Source organism: Piliocolobus tephrosceles, chromosome 5 (assembly GCF_002776525.5).
Source record: "Piliocolobus tephrosceles isolate RC106 chromosome 5, ASM277652v3, whole genome shotgun sequence".
NCBI lineage: Eukaryota > Metazoa > Chordata > Mammalia > Primates > Cercopithecidae > Piliocolobus > Piliocolobus tephrosceles.
Genome location: NC_045438.1, coordinates 125,594,320 through 125,608,307, shown reverse-complemented (window position 1 = coordinate 125,608,307; position 13,988 = coordinate 125,594,320). Strand labels below are relative to the sequence as shown.

At 51.3% G+C, this 13,988-nt stretch overlaps 1 protein-coding gene across 6 annotated transcripts in view; it reads left to right on the top strand.

The window, feature by feature from the left end:
* CUL9 (cullin 9) overlaps positions 1-13,859 on the top strand; it is a 44,117-nt gene extending 30,258 nt beyond the window's left edge. For 3 of the 6 annotated variants that reach the window (XM_023212865.1, XM_023212862.1, XM_023212866.1), the window contains 15 exons: positions 2,077-2,222; positions 2,366-2,495; positions 2,650-2,849; positions 4,006-4,253; positions 5,419-5,764; positions 9,726-9,866; positions 10,013-10,177; positions 10,424-10,587; positions 10,951-11,044; positions 11,580-11,654; positions 11,801-11,911; positions 12,049-12,166; positions 12,519-12,652; positions 13,359-13,432; positions 13,514-13,859. In XM_023212865.1, coding sequence (XP_023068633.1) covers positions 2,077-2,222; positions 2,366-2,495; positions 2,650-2,849; positions 4,006-4,253; positions 5,419-5,764; positions 9,726-9,866; positions 10,013-10,177; positions 10,424-10,587; positions 10,951-11,044; positions 11,580-11,654; positions 11,801-11,911; positions 12,049-12,166; positions 12,519-12,652; positions 13,359-13,432; positions 13,514-13,709 — 2,342 coding nt within the window. In that variant the 3' untranslated portion in view covers positions 13,710-13,859. Of the gene's footprint in view, positions 1-2,076; positions 2,223-2,365; positions 2,496-2,649; positions 2,850-4,005; positions 4,254-5,418; positions 5,765-9,725; positions 9,867-10,012; positions 10,178-10,423; positions 10,588-10,950; positions 11,045-11,579; positions 11,655-11,800; positions 11,912-12,048; positions 12,167-12,438; positions 12,653-13,358; positions 13,433-13,513 lie in introns of those variants that run through there. The other 3 variants (XR_002731746.1, XM_023212863.1, XR_002731747.1) reach the window with 3 other exon arrangements.
* Positions 13,860-13,988: the final 129 nt, after the last annotated feature.

The following is a 13,988-nucleotide window of genomic DNA, read 5'->3' as shown; positions in this document are numbered from 1 at the left end:
AGAAAACCTTAACTCCAGCTCTAATTCCCATATTACTTATTACTGTTGTTCCATATTTTAGAATTATCTTTTTTTAACCTCCAACATTGTCATTATTATGATTTATTCAGGGATATTTACATTTGCCACCATGCTAATTGCTTTAGCCACCATTTCCTTTGCCTCTTGGTCCTTCTTTGTAAAATACATCTGCTGGAAGTGCCTTCAGGCCAGCCATGGTGGCTGATGCCTGTAATCCCAGCACTTTGGGAGGCTGAGGCAGGCAGATCACCTGAGGTCAGGAGTTTGAGACCGGCCTGGCCAAGATGGCAAAACCCTGTCTCTACTCAAAATACAAAAATTAGCCAGGCATGGTGGCACACGCCTGTAATCCCAGCCACTCGGGAGACTGAGGCAGGAGAATTGCTTGAACCTGGGAGGCGGAGGTTGCAGTGAGCCGAGATCATGTCACTGCACTCCAGTCTGGGGGACAGAGTGAAACTCCGTCTCAAAAAAAAAAAAGTATCTTCATTGAGGAGTTTGGTGGAAAACCCTACCAGTTTTTTTGTCTGAGAAGAGTTATTTTCACCCTCATTTAAAAAGTCTTTTTATTATAAATTTCAAGCATATACAAATGTAGACAGACTAAACTCCAACATATATCAGCTCATGGCCAGTCTTGCTTCAATCTGTACTCCCATCTATTCCCCCCCAAAATTTAAAAGATAAGTGCTCTTTCTTTTTTTTTTTTTTTTTTTAAAAAGGATACTACAATTATCAAATATTTAGAAATTTGCAATTTGTATCAAGTATACAGTCATTGCTCATATTTCCCTGATTGCCTTGGAGTTTTTTGGTTAGTTATTTTGTTTAGTGAGGATCCAAACAAGGTCCATGCATTGCATTTGGTTGCATTATCTTACATCTCCCTTACCCTACAGGTTTCCACCTCCCGTTTTATCCTCCTTGCAGTTATTTCTGGAGGAAAGTGGGTTATTCATTCACAGGCTGGATTTTCCTGATTGCATTCACGTGGTGTCTTCAAGCATATTTCTCTGTCTCCTTTATTTCCTGAAAACTGATTTGTAGGTGTAGAGGCTTATTCAGATTTGGGTTTGATTTCTCGGGCAAGAACGCTTCAGTGGTGGTATGTGTCCTTCCACCAGGAGGCAGGTTCAGCCTGTCTCCCTTTGTGATGTTGAGACGAATCAACGGATTTCAGTGTGTCAGTCATGTCTATACATTACATGTGATTTTCCATCAGCTTTTCACCAGGCAGGCATTTCTACCATTGCTTAGGTCTATCATTTCATTAGGGGTTATGAAATAGTTATATCTAGTTCTGTCATTCCTTCTTCATGTGTTAGCTGGAATGCTTTCAAGAGAAACTTCCTTTCACCAACTGTTTATTTACCCTGAAGTCCGGTTTATACAGGAAAGGCTTGATTGTTTCCTCTTCCAATTATTTTTAACTAGTTTTAAAAATAATGTGTTGGTTCTCTAGTATGTTTTAAATATAACCAATGGGGTCTTTTAAAAATATATCATTATGAACTCATAGATTTTTAAATATTTTGTGTGGTTCCATCACACATTGCAGATTTTTTTTTTTTTTTTTTTTGATGCTCAAATTGTCCCGTCTTTGGTCAGAGAGCATCTCTCAGGTAGGCTCCTGGTCCCTTTAATACTCCCCCTTTGACAGCTTCCTTGCTTTCCAGTAGGAACAGATGTCTCAGGCTCACCTTGCCTGAGCTGTGAAACAGGAGGAGGAAGAGATCCAGCTCAGTGGATTTAAAACTGTGAGCTCCTTGAGGGCAAAATGCAAGTGCTTTCTCTCTGGTGTTTTTGCATGGAACCTGCCTGGCTCAGGGCTAGGCTCTGGGTCTAGAGATGGGCTTCTAGTTACCTGTGGCTCACCAGGGAGGCAGGCGCAGAGAAGGCTGAGATCTGGAAGCTTGACAAGGCATCTGTCTGTCTGAAAATGCTGGGACCCTCCTCCCCGCAGGGACTAGTAGGAGCAAAGCTTGACACCTCAACCCCTAAACCCCTCGTTTCGCCCATTCTGTGTCTCCACTCTTCTCCTTGACACTTGCCTAGGTCAGAACCATCCAGTCCTGGACATGGGACCACATCGGCGACTGCAGTGGACGTGGCTGGGCCGGGCTGAGCTGCAGTTTGGGAACCAGACACTGCATGTGTCCACCGTGCAGATGTGGCTGCTGCTGAATTTCAATCATACAGAGGTGCTTCAGCCCTTAGCCTCTCTCTGTCTTCTCTGCCACCTTGTCTATCGCTGTTCTCCTCCTAAACTCTGTTTCTCCTTTCATCCTTCCTCCCTTCTTCTTTTCTTTCCTTTGACTCCTGACTGGGCATTTCTCCTCATCAGGAGGTGTCAGTAGAGACCTTGCTGAAGGATTCTGCCCTCTCCCCAGAGCTGCTGCTCCAGGCACTCGTGCCCCTCACCTCAGGGAATGGCCCTTTGACCCTGCATGAGGGCCAGGACTTTCCACACAGGGGTAGGTCACTGGGGACCGGGCTGAGCCTCTGCTGCTGGTCGGGGGGTCGCCCTCAGGATGGAGGGACTGTAGTAGGGGTGAGAATGGGGTCATCTTAGTCCCCATTCATCTGTCCTTCTGCCTCCTCCGGTACCTGACCGGGAGTGGGTTCCAGGTGTCCTGCGGCTTCATGAGCCTGGGCCCCAGTGCAGTGGGGAGGCCCTGTGGCTGATACCTCCCCAGGCGTACCTGAACGTAGAGAAGGATGAGGGCCGAACCCTGGAACAGAAGAGGAATCTCTTGAGCTGTCTTCTTGTTCGTATTCTCAAAGCCCATGGGGAAAAGGGCCTCCACATTGATCAGCTGGTTTGTCTGGTAGGCAGAGAGGGGACCATGAAGTTGGGGGAGGGAGGGAGTCATGCTTGGGATTGGGGATGAACACAGTGAACTCTTTCCATGTAAGACTTCTGTAGGGTGACATTTCCATCTGGGTTTTCTGTGCCTGACAGAGCAGATAGGAGGTAAAGATAAGGCATGAGTGTTTACCATGCGCCAGGCCCTATTCTAAGAGTTTGCATGATTAAGTCATTTAATCCAGCCAGGCACAGTGGCTCATATCTGTAATCCCAGCACTTTGGGAGGCCAAGGCGGGTGGATCACTTGAGGCCAGGAGTTTGAGACCAGCTTGGCCAACAAGACAAAACTCTGTGTCTACCAAAAATATAAAAATTAGCTGGGCATGGTGGCACATGCCTGTAATCCCAGCTGCTTGGGAGGCCAAGGCATGAGAATCACTTGAATCCAGGAGGTGGAGGTTACAGTGAGCCAAGATTGTGCCACTGTATTCCAGCCTGGGCAACAGAGCAAGACTCTGTCTCAAAAAGAAAAAAAGTCATCATTTAATCCTCAACAATCCTATAAATGTTATTTTATTCATTTGACAGATAAGAACAGTGAAGTATGAGAAACTTAGTAGTGGCCAGGCCCTGTGGCTCACGCCTGTAATCCTAGCACTTTGGGAGGCTAAGGTGGGTGGATCACTTGAGGTCAGGAATTCGTGACCAGTCTGGCCGACATGGTGAAACCCCATCTCTACTAAAAATACAAAAATTAGCTGGGTATGGTGGTGCACACCTGTAGTCCCAGCTGCTTGGGAGGCTGAGGCGGGAGAATCCAGGAGGCAGAGGTTGCAGTGAGAGATGGTGCCACTGCACTCCAGCCTGGGCAACAGAACGAGACTCTACTGGAAAAAAGAGAGAGAGAGAGAAACTTAGTAACTAATCTACAATCACACAGCTAGTAAGTGGCAGAGCCGCCAGACACCGTGGCTCATGTGGGAGGATCACTTGAGTCCAGAGTTTGAGGGTACAGTGAGCTGTGATCATGCCACTGCACCCTGGCCTGGGTGACACAGCAAGATTGTCTCTTAAAAAAAAAAAGAGGGGGAGGAATAAGGGCAGAGCTGGGCATTGAGCCCAGCAACCTGCTTCCTAGGTAAAAGTGGCCTTATTGTTTCTTTCCTCCTATCCAGGTGCTGGAGGCCTGGCAGAAGGGTCCAAATCCTCCTGGAACCCTGGGCCACACTGTTGCTGGGGGCGTGGCCTGTACCAGTACAGATGTCCTCTCTTGCATCCTGCACCTCTTAGGCCAGGGCTACGTGAAACGGCGTGATGACCGGCCCCAGATCCTGATGTATGCTGCCCCAGAGCCCATGGGGCCTTGCCGGGGTCAGGCAGATGTCCCTTTCTGTGGCAGCCAGAGCAAAACCTCCAAGCCTAGGTAGCCACCCCACCTGACCCCTTGCAGTGAGGTGGGAGAGGCTGTCATGCCAAAGCCAAGATCCCTTGTGGAGAAACACTTCCCTTCTTTCTTTGTCTAATCCCCTTTTCCCTCTCCCTGTTATTTCCCTAACTTTGATAGTTTTTATTGACCCTCCCAGCACCACCACCCCTTTCCAATTGGGACCTGCGAATATGTATTGATTGCTAACTATGCACTCTACTCAGTTAAATATACAAACTTTCGGCCGGGCGCGGTGGCTCAAGCCTGTAATCCCAGCACTTTGGGAGGCCGAGACGGGCGGATCACGAGGTCAGGAGATCAAGACCATCCTGGCTAACACGGTGAAACCCTGTCTCTACTAAAAAATACAAAAACTAGCTGGGCGAGGTGGCGGGCGCCTGTAGTCCCAGCTACTCCGGAGGCTGAGGCAGGAGAATAGCGTGAACCCGGGAGGCGGAGCTTGCAGTGAGCTGAGATCTGGCCACTGCACTCCAGCCTGGGGGACAGAGTGAGACTCCGTCTCAAAAAAAGAAAAAAAAAAAAAAAAAAAATATATATATATATACACACAAACTTTCAGGAAGTTTGTTCTACAGAGGAATTTGCCATAGGATTTCACTAATCAGCCAGCACCCCTAAAGCTTTTTAATGTTCTTTGGAAGCTGTTATGGCCCTGCTTTTTGTATCATGCTGTTTGCATCATGTGTAAAGTGAATTATCTCGAGTAATCTTTCTCAAACCTCAACAAGGAGCTAGTGTTAAAATGCAGATTTAACAGCAGAGCTCTCTGTGATGCCTGTGCTGCTGGTCCACAGACCACACTTGAGCAGTAAGGATGGAGATTGCTGTTCTCACTACAGGTGCTGCCACCATTTGGGGTGAGACCTACAGTGGGACTGTCCCATCAGCTATTGGTCTTTTAGCACCCTGACCCCTAGATACCTATTTTTCCCCAGTCATTGCAACAGCCAACCCCACCCTGACATTTATAAGTGCTTCTATGGAGGACCTACTCTGACGGTTGGTTTGGGTGGTTATCCTGAGGCTGGTTAGGCAAGCGAGCAAGTATGCTCAAGTAGGGAGCTGGGGGCCAGGTGGGTTCAGTTAGTAGGCTGGATAACAGGGCAGGAATACTGACTTCTGTTTCTTCCCTCCCCACAAGCCCAGAAGCTGTGGCTACCCTGGCATCTCTACAGTTGCCTGCAGGCCGCACCATGAGCCCCCAGGAAGTAGAAGGGTTGATGAAGCAGACGGTGTGTCAGGTGCAGGAGACTCTGAACTTAGAGCCAGATGTCGCTCAGCACCTTTTGGCTCATTCCCACTGGGGTGCCGAACAGCTGCTGCAGAGCTACAGTGAGGACCCTGAGCCACTGCTGCTGGCAGCTGGGCTGTGCGTACCTCAGGTCCAGGCTGTACCCACACGGCCTGACCACTGCCCCGTCTGCGTGAGCCCTCTGGGGTGTGACGACGACTTGCCCTCTCTCTGCTGCATGCACTATTGCTGTAAGGTGAGGCCCCGCCAGCATTGCTCCTGCCCCTGGCTTTCTGCCCTACCCTAACAAAATTCCTTGGGAATTCTTGGGTTCTAGCCCAGCACTGCCATTTTCCTCACCGGGGCAATAGCGGATTTAGTCTCTTAGTCCCTCTTAAACTGGTTTTGTCATCTGTAAGTGGTACCACCTGCCTTGACACTCTAAAGGGTGGTGGTTAGGATCTAGCGATATGTATCAGTGGTTCTCCAGCTCAGCTTCATATTATAATCACTGGAAGCTTTTATAAGTCTTAATGCCCAGACAATACCTCAGACTAATTGAACCAGAATCTCTGGAGGTGAGAAATCTGGAGGAAGTTTTAAAGCATCCTCATGGGATTCCCATTATCAGCCAAGTTAGAACTAAGAGATATATGTGTAAAATAGATGTCAAGGCACTTTGTGAAGTGTTTGCAAAAGTGTTAGTAGATTGGTGATAACTCTAGTTTGTGCTTGCCCTTATCACCATTTAAGTCCCATCATCTCAGCACACTATCACTACTTTTATCGTATACTCTCACTTAATACAAAAATTTTTTTAAAATGGGCCTTGTGAGGTAGTGTGCACGCCTGTAATCACCTTACTTTGGGAGGCCGATGTGGGCAGATTGCTTGAGCTCAGGAGTTCGAGACCAGCCTGGGCAACATGGCAAGACCTCGTCTCTACAAAAAAACACAAAAATAAGCTGGGCATGGTGGTGCACACCTATAGTCTCAGCTACTCGGGAGGCTGAGGTGGGAGGATCACCTGAGCCTAGGAGGTGGAGGCTGTAGTGAGCCAATATCTCATCACTGCACTTCAGTCTGGAGGACAGTGAGACCCTGCCATAGGGTCTTCTTGCTGTATAGGCTTGCTTCGATACAGCGGACACAGAGAAGCTTGCAGATGGGGAGTGAGTCATCTTCAAAAGTAAAAAAAAGTGGGGCTGAGGTGCAGAGAACGTGGAGCACTGAGTCCGATATTCCCTGCCTCACAGCTCTTTAGAACTGGTGCCAAGCCCAAACACATCAGTTTAGCAGGAGGGGCACTCCTGGTTGCCATGAATTCCAGCTGCTTCTCCCAACAGCGTTTCCCCAGTAGTGGGTGATAGACGTGTCTGCATGTGCTTGTGTGCACATGCATGCGTGTGTGTGTGTGTGTGTGTATTTTCCTCTTTCCCTTTGGCTCTGCTTCTGGCTCCTCCTCTCACATAGTTGCTTATGCTCCCTTTTCCCCAGGTTCTTAATTATTTCCTTTACACTTCCATTTTTTCATTCAACAAATATTTCTCATGGACTTATGTGCATAGCACTGGGTGCTAAATGAGGTATTGAAAAAAATCCCAGCAAGAAATGACCAGAGAGCTAATACTATTGATGGGAGCTCACTCTGAGCCAGGCATTGTGCTGTTTACATGCATTCTTTTACTTAATTCTCATACTAGTTATATGAGGTAGGTATTTTTGTTACTGCCATTTTTCATGACAGAGGGAGACACTTGGAGGTGAAGTAATTTGCCAAAGGTCAGGATTTGAATTTTGGCAGCCTCAAGCAATCCTCCCGTCTTGATCTCCCAAAGTGCTGGAATTACAGGCATAAGCCACCACACCCAGCCTGACAGTGGATTTTATTTTGTGAGAAGCCATAGTGGGTTTAAGCAGAATAGTGATATGATCTGGTTTATATTTATATTTATTATATTTATTTATTTATTTTTATTTTATTATTATTTTTTGAGATGGAGTCTCACTCTGTCGCCCAGGCTAGCGTGCAGGGGTGTGATCTCAGCTCACTGCAACCTCCACCTCCTAGGTTCAAGCGATTCTTCTGTCTCAGCCTCCTGAGTAGCTGGGACTATAGGTGCCCGCCACCACACCCGGCTAATTTTTTGTATTTTTAGTAGAGACGGGGTTTCACAGTGTTAGCCAGGATGGTCTCGATCTCCTGACCTTGTGATCCACCCGCCTTGGCCTCCCAAAGTGCTGGGATTACAGGCGTGAGCCACTGCGCCTGGCCCTGCAGTTTTTAAAAGATTGCTTCTGCTCTTATATGGAGAAAAGGCTTGGATGGAGCAAGAGTGGAAGCAGAGATGCCCATTTGCTGACTGTCATACTAGAGGCAAGAGATGGTGGTAGTTTGGACTAGGGGCAGTGGCGATGAGAGAGGGCAGATTGGGACACGTTTGGAAGTGGAGCTGTTGGGATTTGGTGGGGTTAAATGTAGGGGCTTCAGAGAGGGGAATCAAGGATGGTTCCTGTGCTTTTGACCTGAGCATCTGGGTGGATGGCATGTGTCATCTTTACTCTCTTGTGGCCCTGTGAAGTTTGAGCTGCTTGTTGGACACCTGTGTGGAACTGGCAGGTAGACAGTGGATTTCTGAATTTGGAATGAAGTAGAGAGGCCTGGCAGGCCTTACCCAAGGAGAAATAAGCAGACTCAGGGTACCAAGCCTGTAGAGATAGAGAGATGGGGGGTCGCAGGAGTTTGAGACCAGCCTAGACAACATAGCAAGACCCTGTCGCTACAAAAAATAGAAAAAAAATGTACCCAGGCATGATGGTGCACACCTATTGTCCTACCTACTCAGGAGGCTGAGGTGGGCTTGAGTCCAGGAGATTGAGGCTGAGCCATGATTGTGCCACTATCCTCCAGTGTGGGTGACAAAGCGAGACCCTGTCTAAAAAAAGAGAGAGAGAGAGAGACAGACAGACAAGGGGCTTGAAAACCAGGCAGATGAACAGGCTGATTGAAAAGCCCCTGCTGAGGAGGAGCCCGTGCAGCACTGGTCACAGCTGAGCGGCACAACAGCAACGCAAGAGAAGCAGCAGGACAGCTCCCAGGGTGAGCCCCACCACTTGGGTTGGACAATAGTCATGAGAGCAGCTGGGGGTCCCCAGACTGAGATGCCAGGTCAGAGGGGTATCCTGAGGCACCAGTGTGCCTATAAGAGTAGGGTCTGAATTCAGTTCTATCTCAAAAATGCAAGAATTTGCATTCAATTTCCCAGCCTTGTCTGGGTTTGTTTCAATGCAGAAAGGGTTTTGTTTACTTTGGTCTGGTACTTTGAGTAAAAAAGATCTAGTCAGGTGCTTCACATTTATGCTGCAGCTTTGATATGACGGACACACGGTCTCCTGAGGGTTTAGACCCATCATTTTGGAAAGCATGGCCATAGGCAGTGTGAGAGGCAGGGGTCGTTTGTGGAGTATTGTAGGAGGCTCAGACGGCTGTGACGGCTGCTCGTGCGTAGACCAAATGGATGGTGTGGGGAGAGACCGGGAGAGGAGACCATGGATCAGAACAGGCTCTCACAGTGGTTTAGGGATGAGGGGATAATGGCCTGATTTAGCATGGGCGGGGGAGTGACATGGGAGCAAGAGAACGGTATGAAGGTTCCGACACTGGTGACGAGGGGGACGGTGGTGAAAGTTGATCAGGGTTTGGGGGAAACGCAATGGGCAAGTCAGTTTTGTAGAGAAGAGGCTGGGTCTGTTGGAGGCATGAGTCGGAGACAGGAGCATCCAGACAGTTATTGGAGATAAGCCACTGGAGTTGGGAGGAGAGACCAGAGCCGTGTTGTCAGCCACCCAGGCCACCCATTTCCCAGGCCTCCTTTCTCTCGGACCTTCCTGCTCTCTGCATATCTTTCTTAGAATTTGAATCATTCTCCTTTTTCTTGATTATTTCTACCCATTCCCTCCTTGTCCATCCCAGCAGTAATTATGATTAGGCAAATACACAGCCTACCCTATCCTCAAAGACAACTGTAATTTGGGCCAGTCTCAGTGAAGCCGGAGAGAGGAGTCAGCATTGTTTGATGTAGAGGCAGGCTTGTCTCTGGGCTTCCACGTGGTAGTGGAGGGGAAGGGAAGGAGGGACGCTAGCTTAGTTACCAGGACACTCCCCCTGTGCTGCTCCCACACTGTCTCTGAGCAGCCCCTCCTTTTGTCCCTCCCAGTCTTGCTGGAATGAGTATCTGACAACTCGGATCGAGCAGAACCTTGTTTTGAATTGCACCTGCCCCATTGCCGACTGCCCCGCCCAGCCCACCGGAGCCTTCATTCGTGCCATCGTCTCCTCGCCAGAGGTCATCTCCAAGGTATCCTCTCTCGTCTGAGAGAGGCTCCAGTGCAGAGCCAAAGGAGTGTGCCCCAGGGAGTGGGCCAAGCTACGGGGTCTGGGGGCCTGGAGGTGTGGCATCCTGGAGAGCCATACCCTCACCTTATGGCACCTGCGTCTCCACAGTATGAGAAGGCACTCCTGCGTGGCTATGTGGAGAGCTGCTCCAACCTGACCTGGTGCACCAACCCCCAGGGCTGCGACCGCATCCTGTGCCGCCAGGGCCTGGGCTGTGGGACCACCTGCTCCAAGTGTGGCTGGGCCTCTTGCTTCAACTGTAGCTTCCCTGAGGTGGGAGCCCCACACTGGCCCTGACCCTGAGCAAGGATTCACACTCCTTCCCTGCTTAATACCCCCTCCCTGCCACACACACAGACTGTGACTTGTCCTTCCTCAGCCTCTGCCACCCAGTTGAGCCCTGTTCCTCTTCCTGGAGCCCTCCAAGTGTGACCTGTGCCTGCTCCCCCCTCTCCTGTGCACACCAGCTGTGCTGTCCTCAGGACTTAGCTGTGTCCCTACCACGCCCTCTTGCCCTAGGCACACTACCCTGCTAGCTGTGGCCACATGTCTCAGTGGGTTGATGATGGCGGCTACTATGACGGCATGAGCGTGGAGGCACAGAGCAAGCACCTGGCCAAGCTCATCTCCAAGCGCTGTCCCAGCTGTCAGGCTCCCATCGAGAAGAACGAGGGGTGCCTGCAGTAAGAAGGGGGGTACTGTGGGGAGCCAGAGGGCAAGGGGAAGGGAGGAAACCTGGCAGAAGGAGGGAGGAACGGGCTTAGTGTAAAGCTCAGCAAAAGAGGGCGGTTCCTCAGCCGCCCTCACGTGGCAGTCTCCACGGTGGCTTCCTGGATCTTAATGTTCCTTTTCCCACTCGTAAGTCCACACTGACTGGGGGAATTCAAAAGCAGGGGTGCATTCAGCAGGGCTGGGTATGACTAAGGAGACTTATCAGGGCAGGAGCAGAGGCCACAGCATCAGCAGCGGTGCATCCGGGCCCTTGGCATTCCTGGCACGCCCCTGCCCGGAGGCAGGAGTCCCTGACCAGCCAGCTTCCTCCATAGCATGACCTGTGCCAAATGTAACCACGGATTCTGCTGGCGCTGCCTCAAGTCCTGGAAGCCAAATCACAAAGACTATTACAACTGCTCTGCCATGGTAAGGCGCTGGGCACTGGGGGAGGGCAGAGACCCAGAGCCATCGGGGAGGGGTGCTGTTACCAGGTCCTGGGCAGACCAGGCTTCGTGCACAGTGCAGTGTTCTGGCTGTTGGGACAGAGGCTCAGTGCAGGGAAGACAGCCACCTGGGCCTGCAGATGCTGGAAAGTCTGTTCACAGGGAACTTCAGCTCCAGAACAGGACTTCTCATATCGAGGTGGCTACAGAAAGGCTGGGGAGGGCCAGACACTCTCAGGAGGCAGCAGGGCAGAGCAGGAAAGAGCAGGGACCCTGCAGTCAGAGCCTGGCTCTGCTGCTTAGCATGTGGCTTTGAGCAAGTTCATTTGCTTCTCCAAACCTCAACAGCCTCTGCAAAAGGGGTGAATAATATGACCTACCCCACACAGTCTTGAGGACTGAATGAAGATAACCAGGGGAGGTGTAGAAAGGCCTCCATGAATGTTGGCTTTTCCACTTACTAACTCCTTCCTGTCCAAACAAAACACCCAATAGCCCACTCAACATATCCTTGCTAGGTAAGCAAGGCGGCTCGCCAGGAGAAGCGGTTTCAGGACTATAACGAGAGGTGCACTTTCCATCACCAGGCGCGGGTGAGCCGGGAGGAAACAGCGGGTAGATGCCTGCAGAAGCAGGGTGGGGTGGCGGGGTGCAGGGGGGTGGGCTGAAGGTCTGACCGGGCAGGTGGTACTGCGCCACCTGTGCTGGTGCTGATACACCAGGAATTTGCTCCACACAGGAATTTGCTGTGAACTTGCGGAACCGGGTGTCTGCCATCCATGAAGTGCCCCCGCCCAGATCCTTTACCTTCCTCAATGATGCCTGCCAGGGACTGGAGCAGGCTCGGAAGGTGGTAGTGGGTGGGGGAGGAGAGCAGGGGAAGGGTGTGCCAAAGGGGTCTGGGGAGCCTGGCTGCTTTCATCAGACTTGCCTGGATGAAGGGAATGAGGAGAGGGCAGGCGGGAGAGCTGACGGGAGCCCTTGCAGGTGCTGGCCTATGCCTGCGTGTACAGCTTCTACAGCCAGGACGCAGAGTACATGGACGTGGTGGAGCAGCAGACGGAGAACCTGGAGTTGCACACCAATGCCCTGCAGATCCTCCTGGGTGAGCCACCCCTGCCGGCCAGGCCCTTCTCCTGCCTCCTCCCCTCTCATAGCCCAGCCCCTCCCAAACAGGTCAAGCCGAAGCCCCACCTTCCCTCTCTCCTCTTCCTCTTCATTCTTCATGGCCTTCTCACTGCCTGGCTGTTAAAGTTCAGGTCGAAAGCCTACATTGTAAGGTGCCCAAGGGCGCAGATGTTCTTGGTTTCTCGTCTCTACCCTGCTCCCCTAGGGAGCTTCACGAGAATGTCTAGAGCTGTATCTGGCGCTTGGTAGATGTTCCGTAGGTGTTTGTTGGAGGAAAGAATGGATGAGAATGAGAAGGGAGGGAGCCTCTGTGCCTGCCCCCTCTGCAGAGGAGACCCTGCTGCGGTGCAGAGACCTGGCCTCCTCCCTGCGACTCCTGCGGGCTGACTGCCTCAGCACAGGCATGGAGCTGCTCCGACGGATCCAGGAGAGGCTGCTTGCCATCCTGCAGCATTCCGCCCAGGTACTCCCTGGCCCAGACCCCTTCTGCTCCTGCGTTCTGCGGGAGTTGTGGTCCTCCTGTCCCAGCACAGCCCCTGCCCTGGGGTGAGTCCAGAAGGAAAGGCAGCAAAGCGGGTGAATGGATGTTAGGAGACCTGGGTGCACATCCCGGCTCCTAGGCCAACCTGCCTGATGCTGCTGGACCCTATCACGTCACCTCCTGGGGATTCCTGCAAAATAAAGGAGTTGACTAGCCCACATCAAGGGTGTTTGGTCAGGTGCCTATCAGAATCACTTGGGGAACTTTTCCAGACTATACTTCCCAGATATGGATTTGAAATCCTAGGAGTGGGCATCAGGGGACTGGGGTCACTGGAGCAAGGGCTCTCCCAGGCTCTCGCCAGCTCTAATGCACTGATGCTGAGTCTAAACTGAATCCTGTCCTCTGGTTGCTTACTGACTAGTAAGTCACGTGGGCAGAAAAGATATACATAGATTCTGTAAGCTCTTTAAGCACAGGGTGGTGTGCCTCACCCTGGTACCCCGTATCTCTGGAGACCATGCATGAGTGAACTCACAAAGGCAGTGGTTCATGAAGTGCTGTGCTGGGAGGGGAGCAGTCCTAGCAGGAGCTTGGCCCTCACAGAGCATCAGTGGAAGGAATGCTGGGTCCAAAGGCCCCATGCCCTCTACCTCCTACTTCCCAAATCCTTCTGTCTGCTCACCAGGATTTCCGGGTTGGACTTCAGAGTCCATCAGTAGAGGCCTGGGAGACAAAAGGACCCAACGTGCCCGGCAGTCAGTAAGTGGGGTGGGCAGAGCCACGGAGGAGGCAGTGGGACATGGCAGCCTCCTCTGGGCTGAGTGTGGTGGCTTTCCCTAGGCCCCAGGCCTCCTCAGGGCCAGAGGCAGAAGAAGAGGAGGAAGACGATGAGGATGATGTGCCCGAGTGGCAGCAGGATGAGTTTGATGAGGAGCTGGACAATGACAGCTTCTCCTACGATGAGTCTGAGAACCTGGATCAAGAGACTTTCTTCTTTGGTGATGAGGAGGAGGATGAAGATGAGGCCTATGACTGAGGGGGCAAATGCAGGAAACACCTAGAGCTGCCCCAGAGTCACGGGGCTGCGGGGGGGGCGGGAGCTGCCCCTGTTTGTCATGGGGAGGGGATTCCCAGCGTCTGCAATGCCTCTTTCTGTTTATTGAATAAAGGCCTCTTTCTCACACACGTCTCGGAGCAGGCTGACAGCTTCACCGGGGGCCAATCAGTTGCCACTGCCCTGGCCCCACATCCACCCACACTCCTAATCTTTACTGTTTCCTTTAGACCTCCGGACTCTTCTGTCCTCTGAGAAAGC